Source organism: Phocoena phocoena, chromosome 3 (assembly GCF_963924675.1).
Source record: "Phocoena phocoena chromosome 3, mPhoPho1.1, whole genome shotgun sequence".
NCBI classification, from domain to species: Eukaryota; Metazoa; Chordata; class Mammalia; order Artiodactyla; family Phocoenidae; genus Phocoena; species Phocoena phocoena.
In genome coordinates, this window is record NC_089221.1 from 58,380,708 (window position 1) to 58,406,634 (window position 25,927).

The following is a 25,927-nucleotide window of genomic DNA, read 5'->3' on the forward strand; positions in this document are numbered from 1 at the left end:
AGATGGCTGTGTATGTCAGTAGTTCATTCCTTTTTATTGTTGAGTTGTATACCAGAGTATGAATGTACCACAGTTTATTTATTTATTAACATCTTTATTGGAGTATAATTGCTTTACGATGTTGTGTTAGTTTCTGCTGTATAACAAAGTGAATCAGCTATACATATACATATATCCCCATATCCCTGCCCTCTTGTGTCTCCCTCCCACCCTCACTATGCCACCCCTCTAGGTGGTCACAAAGCCCAGAGCTGACCTCCCTGTGCTATGCAGCTGCTTCCCACTATCTATTTTACATTTCGTAGTGTATATATGTCAATGCTGCTCTCTCACTTCGTCCCAGCTTACCTTTCCCCCTCCCCGTGTCCTCAAGTCCATTCTCTACGTCTGCATCTTTATTCCTGTCCTGCCCCTAGGTTCATCAGAGCCATTTTTTTTTATTCCATAGGCACAGAACTCTTAAAGCTCTTTTGAATTTTCTAAGTGCTGAGTGATAAAAAGTGTCATTTGCTATGTTAATGAGGTATCTTTCATTTTATTTTATTTTATTTTTTAACATCTTTATTGGAGTATAGTTGCTTTACAATGGTGTGTTAGTTTCTGCTGTATAACAAAGTGAATCAGCTATACATATACATATATCACCATATCTCCTCCCTCTTGCGTCTCTCTCCCTCCCACTCTCCCTATACCACCCCTCTAGGTGGCCACAAAGCACCGAGCTGATCTCTCTGTGCTATGCAGCTGCTTCCCACTATCTAGTTTACATTTGGTAGTGTGTATATGTCAGTGCCACTCTCTCACTTTGTCCCAGCTTACCCTTCCCCCTTCCCGTATCCTCAAGTCCATTCTCTACATCTGCGTCTTTGTTTCTGTCCTGCCCCTAGGTTCTTCAGAACCACTTTTTTTTTTTTTTTTTTTAGATTCCATATATATGTGTCAGCATACGGTATTTGTTTTTCTCTTTCGGACTTATTTTCACTTTGTATGAAAGAATCTAGGTCCGTCCATCTTGCTCCAAATAACTCAATTCGTTTCTTTTTATGGCTGAGTAATATTCCATTGTATATATATGTCACATCTTCTTTATCCATTCATCTGTCAGTGGACACTTAGGTTGCTTCCATATCCTGGCTATTGTAAATAGTGCTGCAATGAACATTGTGGTACATGATTCTTTTTAAATTATGGTTTTCTCAGGATATATGCCCAGTAGTGGGATTGCTGGGTTGTAGGGTAGTTCTGTTTTTAGTTTTATAGGGAACCTCCATACTGTTCTCCATAGTGGCTGTATCAATTTACATTCCCACCAACAGTGCAAGAGGATTCCCTTTTCTCCACACCCTCTCCAGCATTTATTGTTTGTAGATTTTTTGATGATGTCCATTCTGACTGGTGTGAGGTGATACCTCATTGTAGTTTTGATTTACATTTCGCTAATGACTAGTGATGTTGAGCATCCTTTGATGTGTTTGTTGGCAATCTGTATACCTTCTTTGGAGAAATGTCTGTTTAGGTCTTTGCCCATTTTTGGATTGGGTTGTTTGTTTTTTTTGATATTGAGCTTCATGAGCTGCTTGTATATTTTGAAGAGATTAATCCTTTTTCAGTTGCTTCATTTGCAAATATTTTCTCGCATTCTGAGGGTTGTCTTTTCGTCTTGTTTATGGTTTCCTTTGCTGTGCAAAAGCTTTTAAGTTTCATTAGGTCCCATTTGTTTATTTTATTTTATTTTATTATTATTATATTTTTTGCAGTACGCGGGCCTCTCACTGTTGTGGCCTCTCCCGTTGCAGAGCACAGGCTCTGGATGCACAGGCTCAGCGGCCATGGCTCACGGGCCTAGCCGCTCCGCGGCATGTGGGATCTTCCCGGACCGGGACATGAACCCATGTCTCCTGCATCAGCAGGCGAACTCTCAACCACTGCGCCACCAGGGAAGCCCTGTTTATATTTATTTTTATTTCCATTTCTCTAGGAGGTGGGTCACAAAGGATATTGCTGTGACTTATGTCATAGAGTGTTCTGCCTATGTTTTCCTCTAAGAGTTTGATAGTGCTTGGCCTTACATTTAGGTCTTTAATCCATTTTGAGTTTATTTTTGTGTATGGTGTTAGGGAGTGTTCTAATTTCATTCTTTTACATGTAGCTGTTCAGTTTTCCCAGCACCACTTATTGAAGAGACTGTCTTTTCTCCATTGTATATTCTTGCCTCCTTTATCAAAGATAAGGTGACCATATGTGTGTGGGTTTATTTCTGGGCTTTCTCTCCTGTTCCATTGATCTGTATTTCTGTTTTGGTGCCAGTACAATGCTGTCTTGATTACTGTAGCTTTGTAGTATAGTCTGAAGTCAGAGAGCCTGATTCCTCCAGCTCCGTTTTTCTTTCTCAAGATTGTTTTGGCTATTCGGGGTCCTTTGTGTTTCCATACAAATTGTGATATTTTTTGTTCTAGTTCTGTGAAAAATGCCATTGGTAGTTTGATAGGGATTGCATTGAATCTGTAGATTGCTTTGGGTAGTATAGTCATTTTCACAGTATTGATTCTTCCAATCCAAGAACATGGTATATCTCTCCATCTGTTTGTATCATCTTTAATTTCTTTCATCAGTGTCTTATAGTTTTCTGCATACAGGTCTTTTGTCTCCTTAGATAGGTTTATTCCTAGGTATTTTATTCTTTTTGTTGCAGTGATAAATGGGAATGTTTCCTTAATTTCTCTTTCAGATTTTTCATCATTACTTTATAGGAATGTAAGAGATTTCTGTGCATTAATTTTGTATCCTGCTACATTACCAAATTCATTGATTAGCTCTAGTCATTTTCTGGTAGCATCGTTAGGATTCTCTATGTATAGTATCATGTCATCTGCAAACAGTGACAGTTTTACTTCTTCTTTTCTGATTTGGATTCCTTTTATTTCTTTTTCTTCTCTGATTGCTGTGGCTAAAGCTTCCAAAACTATGTTGAATAATAGTGGTGAGAGTGGGGAACCTTGTCTTGTTCCTTATCTTAGTAAAAGTGGTTTCAGTTTTTCACCATTGAGGACAATGTTGGCTGTGGGTTTGTCATATATGGCCTTTATTATGTTGACATAAGTTCCCTGTATGCCTACTTTCTGGAGGGTTTTTATCCTAAATGGGTATTGAATTTTGTCAAAAGCTTTTTCTGCATCTATTGAGATTATCATATGACTTTTATCCTTCAGGTTCTTAATATGGTGTATCACATTGATTGATTTGCATATATTGAAGAATCCTTGCATTCCTGGGATAATCCCCAGTTGATCATGGTGTTTGATCCTTTTAATGTGCTGCTGGATTCTGTTTGCTAGTATTTTGTTGAGGATTTTTGCATCTGTGTTCATCAGTGATATTGGCCTGTAGTTTTCTTTCTTTGTGACAGCTTTGGTTTTGGTATCAGGTTGATGGTGGCCTCATAGAATGAGTTTGGGAGCGTTTCTCCCTCTGCTATATTTTGGAAGAGTTTGAGAAGGATAGGTGTTAGCTCTTCTCTGAATGTTTGATAGAATTCGCCTGGGAAGCCATCTGGTCCTGGGCTTTGTTTGTTGGAAGATTTTTAATCACAGTTTCAATTTCAGTGCTTGTGATTGGACTGTTTATATCTTCTATTTCTTCCTGGTTCAGTCTCAGATGTTGTGCTTTTCTAAGAATTTGTCCATTACTTCCAAGTTGTCCATTTTATTGGCATTTAGTGGCTTGTAGTAATCTCTCGTGATCTTTTGTATTTCTGCAGTGTCCGTTGTTACTTCTCCCTTTTCATTTCTAATTCTGTTGATATAAGTCTTTTCCCTTTTTTTCTTGATGAGTCTGGCTAATGGTTTATCAATTTTGTTTATCTTGTCAAAGAACCAGCTTTTACTCTTATTGATCTTTGCTATTGTTTCCTTCATTTCTTTTTCATTTATTTCTGATACGATTTTTATGATTTCTTTCCTTCTGCCAATTTTGGGGGGTTTTATTTGTTCTTTAATTGCTTTAGGTGTAAGGTTAGGTTGTTTATTTGAGATGTTTCTTGTTTCTTGAAGTAGGATTGTATTGCTATAAACTTCCCTCTTAGAACTGCTTTTGCTGCATCCTATAGATTCTGGGTTGTCGTGTTTTCATTGTCATTTGTTTCTAGGTACTTTTTGATTTCCTCTTTGATTTCTTCAGTGATATCTTCGTTATTAAGTAGTGTATTGTTTAGCCTCCATGTGTTTGTATTTTTTACAGTTTTTTTCCTGTAATTGATATCTAGTCTCATAGCGTTGTGGTCAGAAAAGATACTTGATACGATTTCAATTTTCTTAAATTTACCAAGGCTTGATTTGTGACCCAAGATATGATCTATCCTGGAGAATGTTCCATGAGCACTTGAGAAGAAAGTGTATTCTGTTGTTTTTGGATGGAATGTCCTTAAATATGAATATGTCCATCTTGTTTAATGTGTCATTTAAAGCTTATGTTTCCTTATTTATTTTCATTTTGGATGATCTGCCCATTGGTGAAAGTGGGGTGTTAAAGTCCCCTACTATGACCGTGTTACTATCGATTTCCCCTTTTTTGGCTTTTAGCATTTGCCTTATGTATTGAGGTGCTCCTATGGTGGGTGCATAAGTATTTAAAATTGTTATATCTTCGTCTTGGATTGATCCCTTGATCATTATGTAGTGTCCTTTTTTGACTCTTGTAATAGTCTTTATTTTAAAGTATATTTTGTCTGATATGAAAATTGCTACTTCAGCCTTCTTTTGATTTCTATTTGCATGGAATATCTTTTTCCATCCCCTCACTTTCAGTCTGTATGTGTCCCTAGGTCTGAAGTGGGTCTCTTGTAGACAGCATATATATGGGTCTTGTTTTTGTATCCATTCAGCCGGTCTATGTCTTTTGGTTGGGGCATTTAATCCATTTACATTTAACGTAGTTATCGATATGTATGTTCCTATTACCATTATCTTAATTGTTTTGGGTTTGTTATTGTAGGTCTTTTTCTTCCCTTGTATTTCCTGCCTAGGGAAGTTCCTTTAGCATTTATTGTAAAGCTGGTTTGGTGGTGCTGAATTCTCTTAGCTTTTGCTTGTCTGTAAAGATTTTAATTTCCCCGTCAAATCTGAATGAGATCCTTGCTGGGTAATCTTGGTTGTAGGTTTTTCCCTTTAATCACTTTTAATATGTCCTGCCACTCCCTTCTGGCCTGCAGAGTTTCTGCTGAAAGATCAGCTATTAACCTTATGGGGATTCCCTTGTATGTTATTTGTTGCTTTTCCCTTGCTGCTTTTAATATTTTTTCTTTGTGTTTAATTTTTGATAGTTTGATTAATATGTGTCTCGAGGTGTTTCTCCTTGGATTTATCCTGTATGGGACTCTCTGTGCTTCCTGGACTTGATTGACTATTTCCTTTCCCATGTTAGGGAAATTTTCAACTATAATCTCTTGAAATATTTTCTCAGTCCCTTTCTTTTTCTCTTCTTCTTCTGGGACCCCTCTAATTCAAATGTTGGTGCATTTGATGTTGTCCCAGGGGTCTCTGAGACTATCCTCAGTTCTTTTCATTCTTTTTTCTTTATTCTGCTCTGTGGTAGTTATTTCCACTATTTTAGCTTCCAGGTCACTTATCCGTTCTTCTGCCTCAGTTATTCTGCTATTGATTCCTTCTAGAGAATTTTTAATTTCATTTATTGTATTGTTCATCATTGTTTGTTTGCTCTCTAGTTCTTCTAGGCCCTTGTTAAGCATTTCTTGTATTTTCTCCATTCTATTTCCAAGATTTTGGATCATCTTTACTATCATTACTCTGAATTCTTTTTCAGGTAGACTGCCTATTTCCTCTTCATTTGTTTGGTCTGGTGAGGTTTTACTTTGCTCCTTCATCTGCTGTGTATTTCTCTGTCTTCTTATTTTGCTTAACTTTCTTTGTGGGGGTCTCATTTTTGCAGGCTGCAGTTTCGTAGTTCCTATTGTTTTTGGTGTCTGCCCCCAGTGGGTAAGGTTGGTTCAGTGGGTTGTGTAGGCTTCCTGGTGGAGGGGCCTGGTGCCTGTGTTCTGGTGGGTGAGGCTGGATCTTGTCTTTCTGGTGGACAGGACCGTATCTGGTGGTGTGTTTTGGAGTGTCTGTGAACTTATGATTTTAGGCAGCCTCTCTGCTAACGGGTGGGGTTGTGTTCCTGTCTTGCTAGTTGTTTGGCATGGGGTGTCCAGCACTGGAGCTTGCTGGTCGTTGAGTGGAGCTGGGTCTTAGCGTTGAGATCAAGATCTCTGGGAGAGCTCTCGCTGATTGATATTACGTGAGGCCTGGAGGTCTCTGGTGGTCCAGTGTCCTGAACTCAGCTCTCCCACCTCAGATGCTCAGGCCTGACATCCAGCCAGAGCACAAAGACCCTGTCAGCCACACGGTTCAGAAGAAAGGGGAGGAAAAAAAGCAAGCAAGCAAGAAAAAAAAAGGTATTAAAATAAAAAAATTAAAAAAAAAAGAACAGAGCAACCAAACCAATAAACAAATCCACCAATGATAACAAGCACTAAAAACTATACTAAGGTAAACATAAAAATCAGAATCTAGTCAGTCCCATACAGCAAACCCCATGTCTACAGTTGCTCCCAAAGTCCACCTCCTCAATTTGGGATGATTCGTTGTCTATTCAGGTATTCCACAGATGCAGGGTACATCCAGTTGTGGAGATTTAATCCGCTGCTCCTGAGGCTGCTGGGAGAGATTTCCCTTTCTCTTCTTTGTTCGCACAGCTCCCTGGATTCAGCTTCAGATTTGGCCCCTCCTCTGCGTGTAGGTCACCCTCTGGCGTCTGTTCTTTGCCCAGACAGGAGGGAATTAAAGGAGCAGCTGATTAGCTGGCTCTGGCTCCCTCAGGCCGGGGGGAGGGAGGAGTACGGAATGTGGGGCGAGCCTGCAGCAGCAGAGGTCAGCGTGATGTTGCAGCAGCCTGAGGCGCGCCTTGCGTTCTCCCAGGGAAGTTGTCCCTGGATCACGGGACCCTGGCAGTGGCGGGCTGCACAGGCTCCCAGGAGGGGAGGTGTGGATAGTGACCTGTGCTTGCACACAGGCTTCTTGGTGGCGGCAGCAGCAGCCTTAGCGTTTCATGGCAGTCTCTGGTGTCCACGCTGATAGCCGCGGCTCGCGCCTGTCTCTGAAGCTCATTTAGGCAGTGCTATGAATCCCCTCTCCTCGCACACCTTGAAACAATGGTCTCTTGCCTCTTACGCAGGTCAAAGTTTTTCCTGGACTCCCTCATATTTTAAGGATCATGCTTTTGATTTCAAGTCTAAGACCTCTTTGTCTAGCCTGAGATCCCAAAGATTTTCTCCTTTTTTTTTTTTTCTAAAAGTTTTATAGTTTTATGTTTTATATTTAGGTCTGTGATCCATTTGGAGTTACTTTTTGTATAAAATATGAGACTTTGGTCAAGGTTATTATTATTATTTTTTGACCTGTGGATGTTCAGCTGCTCCAATATCATTTGTTGAAAGGGCTATCCTTCCTCCAATAAATTACTTTTGCCTTCTGTCAAAAACTGTTGGGCATTTTGGGTTCCTATTTTGTTCCATTGATCTATGTGTATCCTTCCATAGTCATAATTACAGTAGTTACAGAATAAATCTTGAAATTGTCTAGACTGAGTTCTTTCACTTTATTCTTCTTTTCCAAAATTGTTTTTATCCTAGTTTCTTTACCTTTTGATATAAATTCTAGAATAATCTTGTCTATATGTACAGACACTTGCTGAGATTTGATAAGAATTGCATTAAGCCTGTACATTAATTTGGGGGAAATTGACACCTTTACTATGTTGAGTCTTCCAATCTATGAACATGGTATATTTATTTAAATCTTATTTGATTTCTTTCATTAGCATTGTGTAGTTTTCAGCACGCAAGGCCTGTGTATGTTTTGTTAAATTTATACCTATATATTATTGTTGGTGGTTTAAGGATCATCTCGTAAGATGTATTGGCCTCAAGCATAGATAAAACTGTGAGCAAAGTTGGAAAGACCAGTGATAGGGATGTACATTTTAAGTACTTTCTAAGGAGGTGTAGGTGTGTTCTGGTTTCTGTTACAGTGATCTTCAACACCCACATGTATACCTAGTGTCACCAGAGTCTGAAACGTTGGCATTCAAATTATTCAGCTGATTCTCTCCATACCACCCTATGATGCTAAGTTGTTCCCATGTAGATTTTTCTACAGAGATTTTTCTGCAGGTCAAGGTTATTGAAATATCCAGCCCACATCTCTACTTCTGTCCATCAGTTAATAAATTGGCCTTCTGGTTACTCATCTTTCTCTGTCATCTTGGCTAATGATAACCTGCCTGTTGATCCATTTGTGATGACAAAAATTAAATTCCCAACGAAGACTGAGTTCATGGACATGATCAGTTACCCAATGTAAATGTCAACCTTCCTGAGGATCCCCAAATGTGCCCCATACCCTTCAATCTATAAAAGTATTAAAACTATAAATTGAAATTATGAAGTTGCATAAACACACAAAAATAGAAGATATCAAATGTTTTTCACTGGGCTATTGATAGTTGAGTTAGTTCAATATGATATAATCACATTAGGTTGATGTCTTCCTCTTACCTCTTGACTACTTCCTCTTACTTTAATTTTAAAAGTATCTGGGAAAGAGAAGTGATTGTGGTCAGAAATTCCTGGATGTTTATTCTTTATTTGCAAAGAATGTACTGAAATATATGAAAATTGCATGTTCTTTTTAGTGTTTAGGACTGACTAAATTTATAAACCATCATTGAAATGTTTTTCTTCTCAGTTTTCAGAAGAAAATGCAAATAAAATGAAGAAAATATATGGGGAATTCTGTAGCCATCACAAGGAGGCTGTTAGCCTCTTTAAAGAACTCCAGCAGAATAAAAAGTTTCAGAATTTTATTAAGGCAAGTATTTTAAAACTCTGTTACAAAATGGTAAGCCAGCCTGAAGTTCATACTTGTTTTTTAGGTGATCTAACCAAGTTTCACATCTAGGTACTGTTTTTCAGGGAAGAAGGAAGTGATAGGTTTGTGGCAAAGATAGAAAGCCTCTTTTTCTGTGTTAGTAAAATATTTCTCCCAAATCACTTACTATTGTATTTATATTTGTGAAGCCATGTTCTCCATACTTCTGAGCACCTTTGTAATATCCTGTGAAGCTTTTCATGCCCTGACAAGTTATAAATCAGAAGAACCACAGTAAAAATAAAGAACCTACCCCACCCCCACTGGATTAATTTGAAGCAAGTCTGTGACGCACATCATTTCATATATAACTTGTATCACTGAACAATATATCTTTTAAAAATTACAGTGGCATTATTCCACTTAAATACATAATAATTCTTTAATATCTTCAAACAGCTGGCCAGTAATCAAATTTCCCTCATTAGCTCATAAAATTGGATCAGGATCTGACCAAGGTTTATATATTATCCATGGGGGGTTATGATTTTTAAATTGCCTTTACATTGAATGCTTCCCATCCCAATGTTTTGGTATCCTACTTACTTATTGAAGAAATTTGTCCTTTAGAGTTTCATAGATTCTAATTTTTTATCTACCATTTTAAGCATGCTACTGGATTCTCCTCCTTTTTTTTTTTTTTAAACATACGTGTGTGTTGAGAACTTGAAAATAAGCCTTTGAGATATTTAGAAAAAAGTTACCCGGATTAGAGGAACCTTAAATGCTACGATGAATAATAACAAATGTAGAGGAAAACCTGTTAGAAAAACAAACAGTTAATTGCAAACTCATGTTCAAAGTGTGACTTTGATTTCTGAGTAGTTTTCAAAACTTCTGCTATTCATGAATCTTAGCACTTATAAGTCTTAAAACCTGCTCCTTTTTGGAATTAACTCTAAGTACATCAGTGTAACTTGAAACTTCTTAATCTTGGAGAGTTGGGTTATTGAAATTAATTTCAAAGTACACAATTTAATGACAATGTATCAAGTTTTAATGAGTGATTCAGCATGTTATGTCTGAGTAGAATTATACTGTTGCAGGTTCTTTGTATTATTAAATTCCTACCTAAAAAGAAAATAGAGGTAGTGTTTGTGTATATTAATATTTAAAAATATATACATATATATATATTTTTAAGCTCCGAAATAGTAATCTTTTGGCCCGACGCCGAGGAATCCCAGAATGCATTCTGCTGGTCACTCAGCGCATCACGAAGTACCCTGTCTTGGTGGAAAGGATACTGCAGTACACAAAGGGTGAGCGATGACTTCTGGGCTAAACATTTGCCTCTTTCATCAGTTTTAAACACAGCTGAGGTGTTGTAAACAGCTCTAGATGCTTGTGGGGGCCTGATTCATAAAGATTTTTCATTATGGAAAAACTGTGAAGCCTTAGGATTTGGATCCATTTTGAAAAGTTATCTTTCATAATGTGACTTGGCCAATAGTCGGAATTCCTCCAAGCAGCCCAAAGCAAGTAGACTTCCTCATACTTTGACCCTACCCTTCCCATCTGTATTTTCCCCATATCCAGACCTTAATACCTCTTCTTCTTCACCTTCCTATTACCTTCCCAGCAGTGATTTATTAGATTGAGAATGATTTATGAAGGAGCTATTTTTGACCCTGTCAATTCATCATGTTCAAGGACTAACATCTGGATGTCCTTTATGAACCTGTTAATGCACATGGCTGGCCTATAAGCTCCTTGAGGGGTCTAGATTCAATACCTAGTGCAGAATAGGTTATCAATAAATAAATATAACAGTGCAATGAATGAACAGATAAAAGTGCCTGTTCCTCAAGCTAGCTTATTGATCGTGAGTAAATTATTAGGATGGTAGCGTCTTCTGTTAACAAGGGCTTTGGTTTGGCCTTGCGTGAACTTGCATGGCCGTTGCAGATACTTGGCTCTGCCGCTCATTAGTTGGGCAAGGTAATGAAATGAACCTCAGTTCTCTCCACTACCAAATGAGAATACTAATCTTTATCTTATGGAATTGTTGTGAGGATTAAGTGAGATTGTCTCAGAAAGTGCCCAGTACACAGCCTGGTATAAACAAGGTGCTTGATAAGTGGGAGCTGTTTTTATTATCTTTATTATGACCAACCGACTTGGAGATCATGAAAGTGGTAATGAGATCTTAAATTCCCACTCTAAAAAGTCAACTTTTAACATCCTTTTTTTGGAAGGGGTCTCGGTGAATAGAAATGCATGATTTGGTCTTTCCATTTTTTTTTTTTTTAGTTACATTAGGACCTAAGTTCAGGCAGGAATGGTAGCATCCATTCCTTATGTCCCATTTGTATTGCTTCCTATAATTTTTTTTTTTTTTTTTTTGCGGTACACGGGCCTCTCACTGTTGTGGCCTCTCCCGTTGCGGAACACAGGCTCTGGACGCGCAGGCTCAGTGGCCATGGCTCACGGGCCCAGCCGCTCTGCGGCATGTGGGATCATCCTGGACCGGGGCACGAACCCATGTCCCCCCCTGCATCAGCAGGTGGACTCTCAACGACTGCGCCACCAGGGAAGCCCGCTTCCTATAATTTAACATAAAATATAAGCACAGTAGAAAGAGAAAAGCCTCATAATTTTGTTCTCAGTTAAAGAATGAAAACAAAATTAAGACTTTTAGTTTATATTATGGTTATTTTCTCTTTCTTAAGTTTAATACAATACTCAAAGACTAACATCTGTCAGACTGTGTTAGGCCAGCTAGTGCTCCTCCAAGAATCATCCCATGCCAGATTCCAGGTAGGATGCGTCACAGTGATTGCCTGCTGTGTGTCAGAAATGAGAAGTGGGACTTACGGCTCTGCAGGCGTAGACGTCATAGTGGCGGAACGAACACTGCCTCCTTAGTTAGGTCAGACTTCTCCAACCTCTCTAGTTGCTGGGAACATTGGTTCATGTGACTCTTTATGGCAGTGCTTTTAGAATTTCATTAGGAGTACCCCTCACCTGGGGATCTCATTTACATGCAGACTCCGATTCAGTAGGTCTGGGGTAGAACCCAAGGTAAGCATTTCTAACAAGACCCCCGGGTGGGGCCAATGCTGCTGCACTTTGAGTTGCAAGCGGTTAAAAGACAGTAATTTATTCCTGAAGGTCAGAAGACTCGGAACCTTTTCTTGGCCTTACTTTAAGTCACTTTGTAATTCAACTTTGATTTTCTCTACTAAATGTTCCTATATTTAAAATATGCTCTTTATAAAGAAGAATCTTTTTTTTTTTTTTTTCATGGTGGGGAGTGCTGCTTAGGTGGGTGGCAGGTATAGTAAAGTAGTGAAGTAAATGAAGTATATTCTTTTCATGGGCAATGAGAAAATCTTCCTTGTTAATGATTGGTGTCACGATCTATTCCTTGGTTTTCTCACAAAGCCCTCGTGTACCTATTTGAGGCATTTAGAGCCTGGAAAGTTTAGACCCTTTGGAGGACTTGTTCTTATTCCATTTCACTGCTATTTCTGTGTGTTTATTTCTGCTGCTCTAGGCTCTTAGAGAATCTTTTATTTTCTCTGTTGTTTTTCTTTCTCCTCTCCTAGCATTTTCTGACCTCCTGAAACTTTCCCTTTCAGTTCCATTCACCTCAGTAAACATCAATTAGTTTTTTTTTAAAATCAGATATAGAAAATAGCTAAATTTGGTTTCATCTAGAGCTCCAGGAGGCTGTTGCAGAAACTTCTCCAGAAGTTTTTCTTAAGATAATCTAGAGATAAGAGATTTGGCCAGTATTTCAGAGTAACAGCTGGATTCGATGATCGTCTACTCTGTTGGCGTGAGCATGGCTGAGTTACCTACTCTGCACAGTGCCTTGGTCCCATTTTTTTAGGTTGAAAAAATGTTTTAATATATATTATTAATATCTTTATGTCAATGCAGTTGTAAGTTATAATTTTAAATGTTATTTTTTTAGGGAGAGAGGGATCTAGGAAAGCAAATGAGTCCGAGGTCTATTCAAGTCACCCTGCAGCTCCCTTCTGGGAAAGGACTCCAGCTTGGGCTTGTAGCTCAGTTAAGTTCTAAGAAGCTAGACGTGGGGTTTGCTTAATTACCTGTGTCTGGGAAGGTGGAAGGAAGGCCTAACTTGGGATGTGACACGTTCACTGCTCTAGGAAGGAAGGTCAGACCAGTCTCTAGAATTCAGATATCATATTGTCACAGTGTTTCTGCTGAAGCATCTGATAAGTAAATCTTCTTAATGACACAGTTCAACCATCCTTTTGGGGAGGAGGGGTGCTGAGTGATGATAGAATATTTGAAGTTAATCCAATATTTTTGCTCTGGGATTTTTGCTATTTGGATGATGTATTTAACTTTACTTAAAACTAAAGAAAAAACGTCTTCCTTATTAGCGCTCTGGCTTATTTCATGGTGTCTGTTCTTTCTTTTTCCCATGCAGAGAACACCGAAGAACAGAAAGACTTATGCAAAGCTCTTTGCTTAATTAAAGACATGATTGCAGCTGTGGATTTAAAAGTCAGCGAATATGAGAAAAAACAAAAATGGCTTGAGATCCTAAATAAGATTGAAAACAAAACATATACCAAGCTTAAAAATGGCCACGTGTTTAGGAAACAGGCACTGATGAGTAAAGAAAGGACCCTGTTATACGATGGCCTTGTTTATTGGAAAACCGCTACGGGTCGTTTCAAAGGTACCGTGGCTCTAACAGACCAATTTCTCCCTCTTGTTCACACACATTATTCATTTAACAGAGGACAGATTTTCCAAAGAAAACTGGTTCAGCGATGCAGGCCCACACACAAACCCTAGGTCAGTGGAAAGACCCCTGTAGGATCAAGATGAAAACTTCCATAGGCACAGGTGGCCCACGCTACAAACCTTAGGGGGAAGTTTGCTGCCTCAAGCAAAAGGCTTCCTATGTATTGCATGGGTTTTCAAGTTTGCGATGTTTGAATCAAAGGACCTGAGAATTCTGCTAATTGTTGGCATGGAAATATTATCCTGGAAAATGTGCCTACACACTCAGAATCTGTTGTGTGCCAAGCCAGCCAGGAGCTCAGACCATTGAGGGGAAAAATGAGCTCTAAACATCATCTTTGGGACCGAATGATATAATGCATAAATATACACGTGGACATTGGTGTGCTGTTTGCTATCAGGCATTAACCTGCCTGTTTATCTGGTTAGAGTCTAAAATAGTTTATTCTGATCCTTAAGAAATGATTCTGTAGCTAGCACCTTGTCCGAGGCTTTGTCAACACTGGCCACTGGATTTAAAACCCTAGAATGGCCTCTGGAGTTTAAAATTTTTACTGATGCTCAAGTCTTCTCCCAGAGGTTCTGATTTTATTGGTCTGGGGGTGAAGCCCAGGCATAGGGATGCTCAAAGCACCCAGGTGAGTCTGCAGTCAGGGTTAAGCACCACTGGCCCAACCTTCTTGTTTCTGATACATCTTAGTATCTTCCTTAGGTAAGCAATGAGAGGAAGAGGTGGTTAAATTCCAGGTACTCCAAGGTTGCTACCCACTGAAGGATTATCAAGTTTTGGTAGTGCTTGCAACAAATGACCAAAGGCCTTATTGATCAGCAGCTTGCAGTGTTGCAACTAAACATGAACCATACTTAGAATATTAACCACAACTAAAATATTAACCGCAGTCTGTAGATCCTGTTGCTCCAAGTCATTTGCTCTTTATCTGTTTTGTGGAATGAACAGCTGGGTAACTTTGTGTTAGAATGTTAGTGGTATAGTGAAGGTGGGTTCTTGTGAACAGTATGTAAGGGAGGTGTAGGACCTCACACTTCCCTCAGATCCAGATGGAACAAAATAGCAGATTAGTATATATAGTAATTCAAGGCAGAAGCTGCCCATAAACATTTTTAATTAAGCACTTTTTTGCTGTAAAGGTAAGGGCTTGCTCCGTTCTATTAGAACCTTGTTTTTTATTGAATATTTTTCTTCCATTTGGAAGGCTGCAACATTAAATTTTGCTGGAGATTTAGCTGTACCAACCATGACACACGCAAGCGTGCACTTAAACACAGCTTACTTACTGAGTTATCTATAAAATATATCTTTAGCTATCATAATACAGGCATTTTAATAAAGGTTTTATAGTTAGACTAAAAGTTAGTATTTATTTTTAGTATGTTTATTTAAATTATTTAAACATGAAATTAGAATTTTAATAAAGGCATTTGAACTGTGGTTTGCTTCATTAATACTAGTAATATTTTTCCTTTGAAGATATCCTAGCTCTGCTTCTAACTGATGTGCTGCTCTTTTTACAAGAAAAAGACCAGAAGTACATCTTTGCAGCTGTTGTAAGTATATGGCCGTGTGATGAATGTTTTCATTGGTTTAATCCCACATCTCCTTGAAAAATGCCTGAAATTCCTAGTGAAATTAAATGGTCATTGGCAAGATCATGCCTGTGGTATCGTCCCATTATTAGGGATTACAGTGTTCGGTAGCAAGGATCCAGTTGGGTTTACCAAGCATGATATGCATTGATTTATCACAACTAGGACTGGTAGTCCACTGTTGCAGCAATTTAACCAGTTGTGAAAATATTGAAGTACTTTGATACTGGTTGGTGGATAGGCACTGCACTAAACCCCACAAGGGGACCCTCTGCTGTCTGGCTATCTTGGTCTTTCCTCCAGAAACCCCCTCGCCCTGCAATCCTGACTCCCCAGCACCTCACATGTTAATGCTGGGAATAACAAGTCACTTCTGACACCTCACTTTCTCTATCCCCATTGGACAGTGCCTGCTGTACCAGTTGCCAACTCCATTCATAACTGTTACGATGCTCCTTCTGCCAGACACGAGAACACCATCCTGGTATCTAAAGTGTAAAGACGGTTCTTTCTTAATTCTCCCATAATGGCCACTAATGCTAAGGTTGTTCATGTAACACTTACCTTTGTAGTGTGTTATTGTTATCTCATTGCCAGCACAGAGTGAGACTCAGACTAGCAGTAAAACCAGTATTTTATAGCATTTCTTATATAGCATCTTGTCCACAGTGACTCGCTTAAAGATGGAAGATGTCATGAGTCAACCCCTTGTCAGCACCATGGAGCATCAGGCCCTGTTATAGGAAAGAATCTAAGATGCAGTACCAATGTGGGCGGTATAATGGTGCTTCTTTACAATGTTAGTGTTTATCATCCATTGACTGATAGAATATTGGGGTACCATTAGCAGATATCCTCGGTTCCAACTGGTTTTGGCAAATTCAGAGCTTAAGGAAGTTTATGTTATGCCGTTCAGAGAAAACAAAGAAGCATGCCTGCTCAGCGATAGATTCTGGGGAGGAAGAGGCTGGAGCAGTGTCTCAGCTGCCTCTCCATCTTGTCAGGTTGGCCCAGTAGGCTTCTTCACCCTGTTCAGCACGTTGCCTCTCATCAACACAGTGATGCCAAGTTGTATAAAGGTCAGAGATTATTTCACAGAGCTACACCAGAGGATAACAAGAGGCCTTAAACTAGTTCCATGGCCCTGATCCATTTGAACTGTATATATTGCCTATTTCATGACAACCTACTGATTTGTCCAACAACCTGTCTCTGCTATTATCTTGGATGCTCTGAAGGAACACAGAGAAAATAAGCAGGAAGGTGGGAACATTTTGTTTGCCCTGTGGGATGGTGAGGGCCATGCTGAAAGAGAAAACAAATTCACACCACATTTTTATAAACAAAGGTTTCTTCAAAAACTAAGACCGGAAAGAGAAGCAAATCCTGCTTCTTGGGTGGTATAGGCCAGGTGACCTGCTGATGGATCAAAAATTCGACACAGCAAAAAGACAGCTATCGGGCTTCCCTGATGGCGCAGTGGTTGAGAATCTGCCTGCCGATGCAGGGGACACGGGTTCGAGCCCTGGTCTGGGAAGATCCCACATGCCACGGAGCAACTAGGCCCGTGAGCCACAACTACTGAGCCTGCGCATCTGGAGCCTGTGCTCCGCAACAAGAGAGGCCGCGACAGTGAGAGGCCTGCGCACGGTGATGAAGAGTGGCCCCCGCTCGCCACAACTAGAGAAAGCCCTCGCACAGAAACGAAGACCCAACACAGCCAAAAATAAATAAATAAATAAATTTAAAAAAAAAAGACAGCTATCTTGTTTTCTAGGACAATGTGCAAATGGATTCAGATCAAGTTGTGATGCTCAACTTAAAATATGACCTGAAATATGAACCTGTTCCTCTTACCTGATCTCTTTTTTTTTGGGGGGAGGGGCCTTATATACCTTTTTTTGTGAATTTTTGAATTTTATTTTATTTATTTTTGTATACAGCAGGTTCTTATCAGTTATCCATTTTATACATATTAGTGTATACATGTCAATCCCAATCTCCCAATTCATCACACCTGCCCCCGCCACTGTCACTTCCCCCAACTTGGTGTCTATACATTTGTTCTCTACATCTGTGTCTCTATTTCTGCCCTGCAAACAGGTTCATCTGTACCATTTTTCTAGGTTCCACACATATGCGTTAATATACAATATTTGTTTTACTCTTTCTGACTTCACTCTGTATGACAGTCTCTAGATCCATCCACATCTCTACAAATGACCCAATTTAATTCCTTTTTATGGATGAGTAATATTCAGCCATAAATTATAAATAATTTTATATATGTACCACATCTTCTTTATCCATTCATTTGTCGACGGGCATTTAGGTTGCTTCCATAACCTGGCTATTGTAAATAGTGCTGTAATGAACATTGGGGTGCATGTGTCTTTTTGAATTATGGTTTTCTCAGGGTATATGCCCAGTAGTGGGATTGCTGGGTCATATGGTAGTTCTATTTTTAGTTTTTTAAGGAACCTCTGTACTGTTCTCCATAGTGGCTGTATCAATTTACATTCCCACCAACAGTGCAAGAGGGTTCCCTTTTCTCCACACCCTCTCCAGCATTTGTTGTTTATAGATTTTCTGATGATGCCCATTCTCACTGGTGTGAAGTGATACCTCCTTGTAGTTTTGATTTGTATTTCTCTAATAATTAGTGATGTTGAGCAGCTTTTCATGTGCTTCTTGGCCATCTGTATGTCTTCTTTGGAGAAATGTCTATTTAGATCTTCTGCCCATCTTTGGATTGGGTTGTTTGTTTTTTTAATATTGAACTGCATGAGCTGTTCATATATTTTAGAGATTAATCCTTTGTCCATTGATTCATTTGCAAATATTTTCTCCCATTCTGAGGGTTGTCTTTTTGTCTTGTTTGTAGTTCCTTTGCTTTGCAAAAGCATTTAAGTTTCATTAGGTCCCATTTGTTTATTTTTGTTTTTATTTCCATTACTCTAGGGGATGGATCAAAAAAGATCTTGCTGTGATTTAGGTCAAAGAGTGTTCTTCCTATGTTTTCCTCTAAGAGTTTTATAGTATCCGGTCTTACATTTAGGTCTGTAATCCATTTTGAGTTTATTTTTGTGTATGGTGTTAGGGAATGTTTTAATTTCATTCTTTTACATGTAGCTGTCCAGTTTTCCTAGCACCACTTATTGAAGAGACTGTCTTTTCTCCATTGTATATCCTTGCCTCCTTTGTCATAGAATAGTTGACCATAGGTGCGTGGGTTTATCTCTGGGCTTTCTATCCTGTTCCATTGATGTATATTTCTGTTTTTGTGCCAGTACCGTATTGTCTTCATTACTGTAGCTTTGTAGTATAGTCTGAAGTCAGGGAGTCTGATTCGCTCCATTTTTTTCCCTCAAGACTGCTTTGGCTATTTGGGGTCTTTTGTGTCTCCATCCAAATTTTAAGATTTTTTGTTCTAGTTCTGTAAAAAATGCCATTGGTTATTTGATAGGGATTTATGGAATCTGTAGATTGCTTTGGGTAGTATATGCATTTTTAAAATATTGATTCTTCCAATCCAAGAACATGGTATATCTCTCCATCTGTTTGTATCACCTTTAATTTCTTTCATCAGTATCTTGTAGTTTTCTGCATACAGATCTTTTGTCTCCCTAGGTAGGTTTATTCCTACGTATTTTATTCTTTTTGTTGCAGTGGTAATTGGGAGTGTTTCCTTAATTTCTCTTTCAGATTTTTCATCATTAGTGTATAGGAATGCAAGAGATTTCTGTGCATTAATTTTGTATGCTACAACTTTACCAAATTCATTGATTAGCTCTAGTAGTTTTCTGGTGGCATCTCTAGGATTCTCTATGTATAGTATCACGTCATCTGCAAACAGTGACAGTTTTACTTCTTCTTCTCCAATTTGTATTCCTTTTTCTTCTCTGATTGCTGTGGCTAGGACTTCCAAAACTGTGTTGAATGATAGTGACAAGGTTGGACATCCTTGTCTTGTTTCTGATCTTAGAGGAAATGCTTTCACCATTGAGAATGATGTTTGCTGTGGCCTTTATTATGGCCTTTATTATGTTGAGGTAGGTTCCCCTATGCCCACTTTCTGGAGAGTTTTTATCATAAATGGGTGTTGAATTTTGTCAAAAGCTTTTTCTGCATCTATTGAGATGATCATATGGTTTTTATTCTTCAGTTTGTTAATATGGTGTATCACATTGATTGATTTGTGTATATTGAAGAATCCTTGCATCCCTGGGATAAATCCCACTTGATCATGGTGGATGATCCTTTTAATGTGTTGCTGGATTCTGTTTGCTAGTATTTTGTTGAGGATTTTTGTATCTATATTCATGCATGATATTGGTTTGTAATTTTCTTTTTTTGTAGTATCTTTGTCTGGTTTTGGTATCGGGATGATGGAGGCCTCATAGAATGAGTTTGGGAGTGTTCCTTCCTCTGCAATTTTTTGGAAGACTTTGAGAAGGATGGATGTTAGCTCTTCTCTAAATGTTTGATAGAATTCACTTGTGAAGCCATCTGGTCCTGGACTTTTGTTTGTTGGAAGACTTTTAATCACAGTTTCAATTTCATTACTTGTGATTGGTCTGTTCATATTTTCTGTTTCTTCCTGTTCAGTCTTGGAAGGTTATACCTTTCTAAGAATTTGTCCATTTCTTCCAGGTTGTCCATTTTATTGGCATAGAGTTACTTGTAGTAGTCTCTTAGGATGCTTTGTATTTCTGTGATGTCTGCTGTAACTTCTCCTTTTTCATTTCTAATTTTATTGATTTGAGTCCTCTCCTCATTTTCTTGATGAGTCTGGCTAATGGTTTATCAATTTTGTTTATCTTGTCAAAGAATCAGCTTTTAGTTTTATTGATCTTTGCTATTGTTTTCTTTGTTTCTATTTCATTTATTTCTGCTCTGATCTTTATGATTTCTTTCCTTCTACTAACTTTGGGTTTTGTTTGTTCTTCTTTCTCTAGTTCCTTTAGGTGTAAGGTTAGATTGTTTATTTGAGATGTTTCTTGTTTCTTGAGGTAGGCTTGTATTGCTATAAACTTCCCTCTTAGAATTGCTTTTGCTGCATCCCGTAGATTTTGGATCATCATGTTTTCATTGTCATTTGTCTCTAGGTATTTTTTGATTTCCTCTTTGATTTCTTCAGTGATCCCTTGGTTATTTAGTAATGTATTGTTTAGCCTCCATATGTTTGTGGTTTTTACGGGTTTTTTTCCCTGTAATTGATTTCTAACCTCATAGCATTGTGATGAGAAAAGATGCTTGATATGATTTCAATTTTCTTAAATTTACTGAGGCTTGATTTGTGACCCAAGATGTGATCTATCCTGTAGAATGTTCCATGTGCACTTGAGAAGAAAATGTAATTTGCTGTTTTTGCATGGAATGTCCTATAAATATCATTTAAATCTATCTGGTCTGTTGTGTCACTTAGAGCTTCTGTTTCCTTATTAATTTTCTGTTTGGATGATCTGTCCATTGGTGTAAGTGAGGTGTTAAAGTCCCCCACTAGTACTGTGTTACTGTCGATTTCCTCTTTTATAGCTGTTAGCAGTTTACTTATGTATTGAGGTGCTCCTATGTTGGGTGCATATATACTTATAATTGTTATGTCTTCTTCTTGGATTGACCCCTTGATCATTACGTAGTGTCCTTCCTTGTCTCTTGCAACATTCTTTATTTTAAAGTCTGTTTTATCTGATATTGAGTATTTGCTGACCCAGCTTTCTTTTAATTTCCAATTGCATGGAATATCTTTTTCCATCCCCTCACTTTCAGTCTGTATATGTCCCTAGGTCTGAAGTGGGTCTTCAGACCCACTGAAGTGTAGACAGCATATATATGGGTCTTATTTTTGTATCCATTCAGTGAGCCTGTGTCTTTTGGTTTGAGCATTTAATCCATTCACGTTTAAGGTAATTATCGATATGTATGTTCCTGTTACCATTTTCTTAATTGTTATGGGTTTGTTTTTTTTTTTTTTTTTTTTTTTTTTTATGCGTTACGCGGGCCTCTCACTGCTGTGGCCTCTCCCGTTGCGGAGGACAGGCTCCGGACGCGCAGGCTCAGCGGCCATGGCTCACGGGCCCAGCCGCTCCGCGGCATGTGGGATCCTCCCAGACCGGGGCACGAACCCGTGTCCCCTGCATCGGCAGGCGGACTCTCAACCACTGCGCCACCAGGGAAGCCCTATGGGTTTGTTTTTGTAGGTCCTTTTCTTCTCTTGTTTTTCCCACTTAGAGAAGTTCTTTTCGCATTTGTTGTAGAGCTGGTTTGGTGGTGCTGAATTCTCTTAGCTTTTGCTTGTCTGTAAAGCTTTTGATTTCTCTGTCGAACCTGAATGAGATCCTTGCCTGGTAGTGTAATCTTGGTTGTAGCTTCTTCCCTTTCATCACTTTACATATATCATGCCACTCCCTTCTGGCTTGTAGAGTTTCTGCTGAGAAATCAGCTGTTAACCTTATGGGAGTTCCCTTGTATGTTTTTTGTCATTTTTCCCTTGTTGCTTTCAATAATTTTTCTTTGTTTTTAATTTTTGTCAATTTGATTACTATATGTCTCGGCATGTTTCTCCTTGCGTTTATCCTGCCTGGGACTCTTTGCACTTTCTGGACTTGGGTGGCTATTTCCTTTCACATGTTAGGGAAGTTTTCGACTATAATCTCTTCAAATATTTTCTTAGGTCCTTTCTCTCTCTCTTCTCCTTCTGGGACCCCTATAATGCAAATGTTGTTGCATTTAACGTTGTCCCAGAGGTCCCTTAGGCTGTCTTCATTTCTTTTTATTCCTTTTTTCTTTATTCTGTTCTGCAACAGTGAATTCTACCATTCTGTCTTCCAGGTCACTTATCCATTCTTCTGCCTCAGTTATTCTCCTACTGATTCCTTCTAGTGTATTTTTCATTTGAGTTACTGTATTGTTCATCTCTCTTTGTTCTTTAATTCTTCTAGGTGTTTGTTCTTTAATTCTTCTAGGTCTTTGTTAAACATTTCTTACATCTTCTTGATCTTTGCCTCCATTCTTTTTCTGAGGTACTGTATCATCTTCACTATCATTATTCTGAATTCTTTTTCTGGAAGGTTGCCTATCTCCACTTCATTTAGTTGTTTTTCTGGGGTTTTATCTTGTTCCTTCATCTGGTACATAGCCCTCTGCCTTTTCATCTTGTCTATCTTTCTGTGAATGTGGTTTTTGTTCCACAGGCTGCAGGATTGTAGTTCTTCTTGCTTCTGCTGTCTGCCCTCCCCTCTTATCTGATCTCTTGAAGAGTTATTGGTGCCACCCTTAGAGCACATTTGCCATTAAGTGGGACACTAGGAATGCAATCCACCAAATGTCAGAATGGAGGCAGCCACAGCTTAGGTCCTCCTGGTATAATGTGTTTGGCTATGGACAGTAGTAAGATTGTTCTGATACTGTTTCCTGACAATGTTAGTCTGCCACATAGCTGTCTTCATAAAGGCCAGTCAAGGCCTTGTCGATGTCAGGGAGCAAAAGAGAAAGCGTTATTCTGAGAGTCAATGTGCACTACTGTTCAATCCTAGGCTTTTTAGTTGCATCATGTACATTTAGTGGACACAAACCCAGGTATCTTACTTTGTAGTTAACAGCATGAGAGAATTGATGCATTAGCTAGGAGTATACAAATATCTGGATTTCCTAGTACTCGCCATAGTATTTTAGAAAGTTATCGTCATGCTGATGACCATAGGTGAGATGCTCTGCTCCTTGTGCTGTTTGAAACTTTTCTTTAGTAAATTCTTAACTTGCTACGTGTTGCAGAAGACATGATGAATTTGAAAATGGCCAAGAAGATAAGCAGCTTAAAGTAGCCAGAGGTTGGAGTAGCTTCCTTACAAGAGAATTTTGTTGTTTTTTAAAGAGGACTCTGGAACTGGGAGTAGGACGAGCTCTAAAAATGAGTAGGAAAAGGTACATGTGTTCACTAAATCCTGGAATACTGAATCTAGGAAGACCTCTTGAATATCAAAGAAGGGAGTTTCAAAATGAATGAACAATAAAAATAAACAAAGTGAATGTGTAGATGTGCAAGTGCAAGTTCAATATGAAGTGACCTTAAGACCTTGTTATCACAGTGGAATCCTGAATGGAATGATTCACTAATAGAATCAGCCACTTTATGGAATCACCAGTGGATATGGTGTAACAATGAGGCTGAATATAGCAGTTCCTTTTCCTCTTTCCCTTGGGCAGAGGTTGTCAACTCCAGTGTCTACCGGGATTGGGCAGGAAATGTAAATGAGTAAACTGGACCGGACTCTTGCTATCAAGGAGCTGATAGAGAGTGGTAGGGACCACAGTCAACTGGTGAATTCATGCCCTGTCTCAAAGAGGCCCGGGATGGCTCAGCTGTCGCCTGTGTTTTAAAATGAAGCTATGGGCCCAGGCTTGCCAATCTTCTACTTTCTCCCAAAACCCAGAAATCTAGAGTTTTTAAAAAAGTGAAATGCTGTTTTTAAAGGCTAGCAATTATTTTTAAAAATCTTTTGTCAAAGTGCTGTGGCACAAAGAAAAGCTCTCTGCAGGCTGAGTTAGGCCTTTGCATCACTAGTTTTTTTGTTTGTTTGTTTGTTTGTTTTTTGCGGTACGCGGGCCTCTCACGGTTGTGGCCTCTCCCGTTGCGGAGCACAGGCTCTGGACGCGCAGGCTCAGCGGCCATGGCTCACGGGCCCAGCCGCTCCGCGGCATGCGGGATCCTCCCAGACCGGGGCACGAACCCGCGTCCCCTGCATGGGCAGGCGGACTCTCAACCACTGTGCCACCAGGGAAGCCCTGCATCACTAGTTTTTAACAGCTGTCTCCAAAGGAGACAGGTTACCTCCATTCCTAGAGATTTAATTTGAATTCTTGATCATCTCTAGTGTCCATGTGTGATTAGTTTGAATAATCATGGTCATGTCCCTGATGCTTCCTGGTCTGTGGTGGTTTAATTAATGCTACGTTCTACCCACTGACCTATTTTTCATTTTTAAAGTATCTGACGCCACCACCTCCTCTCCTGCAACACTAAACAACTAGTTCAGATAGTTATATGTACACGTGTGTGTGTGTGTGTGTGTGTGTGTGTGTGTGTATTCAAAGCTACTCTGCCTCTTTATGTACAGAGGCTACTGACCTTGTAAGCTGAGGAAGTTAAAACTGTGCTTTGCAAGAAGGAAAGCAGATATGGTCTTAGATAATAGATCCATATTCGAATAAGGGATGTTAACAGTGCTCAGGGGCTCTCCCTAATTAGAACGGGCAGTGTTCCAAGAGCTCTGCCACAAAGTGGCTTTTACTTCCATGAGCAGAGGCAGCGAGCAGGACTGGGTAGACCAGCAGTCTGTCCCATCATGGGTTGCTTTTTTGTATTTGCTACTCTTAAGAATTGGATGAAGATAGAATGAAGAGGTCCTCTGGTCATACCTTGCACACAACTTCAGATGTGGTAGAGCTGGGTGATGCTGGGAAAGCCGACGTGTCAGCACCAAGGAGTCAGCAGAGAGGGATGGAGCAGTGTGTTCTGGATAAAGGCGTCGCTCAGTCCAAGAGTCCAAGAAGCGAAACCACACGCTGCAACCAACTCTGTAAACAGTGGTAGAAGCCACAAACCACAGAAGATTCTTCATATTTAGCCTCCAAACTGTTCATCCTGCCGGCATTCTTTTGGCCATAATTTTCAAACATAGCTACCTACCCAAATTAGTATTATCGGTGTGTTATTCATCTTTGAATCCCTAGTGCTTAGAATGGGGCATTGAAGGATCATAGTAAATGTTGATAGAAAAGGTGATTTAATCATGGCTTCGATGCCAAATTTTAGACTTTGTTCCTATTTCTGTCTGATAGAATTATGCCAAATATAGTTCTACTGACATTTATTGAGTTGCCTACTTTATTCAAAACATTGGGTTAGGCATATGAAGATGGATTAGACCCATTCCTGCCCACCAAGGGCTCACCTGGTTGGTGGGAACAAGAGGCATTTGCAGGTTGCAGTGAGGCTATTGTGCTCAGTACTACAATAGCAGTAGACATTGGTTCTGGGGAATCTGAGGTCTTGCCTCCCCATTCTTTCTTTTTTTTAAAAAAATTTATTTATTTTATTTATTTATTTTTGGCTGGGTTGGGTCTTTGTTGCTGCGCACGGGCTTTCCGCAGTTGTGGTGAGCGGGGGCTACTCTTCCTTGCGGTGCGTGGGCTTCTCATTGTGGTGGCTTCTCTTGTTGCAGAGTATGGTCTCTAGGCGCCCGGGCTTCAGGAGTTGTGCCTCCTGGGCTCTGGAGTGCAGGCTCAGGAGTTGTGGCCGATGGGCTTAGTTGCTCTGCAGCATGTGGAATCTTCCCGGACCAGGACTCAAAACCTGTGTCCCCTGCATTGGCAGGTGGATTCCTAACCACTGCGCCACCAGGGAAGCCCTTGCCTCCCCAGTGTTATCTTTCATATTTACAGTTTACTCTTTGGTACTTGGGGTTCTGTACCCATCAGCTTGTTGAAACAGTGTTACTGTTAACTGCCAAATCCAGTGGACTCTGTAGGTCTTCCAACCCTCATAATCTCTTTGTAATATTTGATACACTGTTTCCTATACCATGCCCTTCTAGAAAAATCTCTCC

The 25,927-nt window shown here is 39.4% G+C and overlaps 1 protein-coding gene across 1 annotated transcript in view; it reads left to right on the forward strand.

The window, feature by feature from the left end:
* The window catches only part of LOC136121030 (rho guanine nucleotide exchange factor 28-like), a 131,069-nt gene that overhangs the window by 56,007 nt on the left and 49,135 nt on the right, over positions 1 to 25,927 (forward strand). The window contains exons 15-18 of the mRNA XM_065874826.1: positions 8,799 to 8,921; positions 10,126 to 10,243; positions 13,390 to 13,644; positions 15,202 to 15,278. Of these exons, the coding sequence (XP_065730898.1) occupies positions 8,799 to 8,921; positions 10,126 to 10,243; positions 13,390 to 13,644; positions 15,202 to 15,278 (573 nt within the window). The remainder of the gene's footprint in view (positions 1 to 8,798; positions 8,922 to 10,125; positions 10,244 to 13,389; positions 13,645 to 15,201; positions 15,279 to 25,927) is intronic.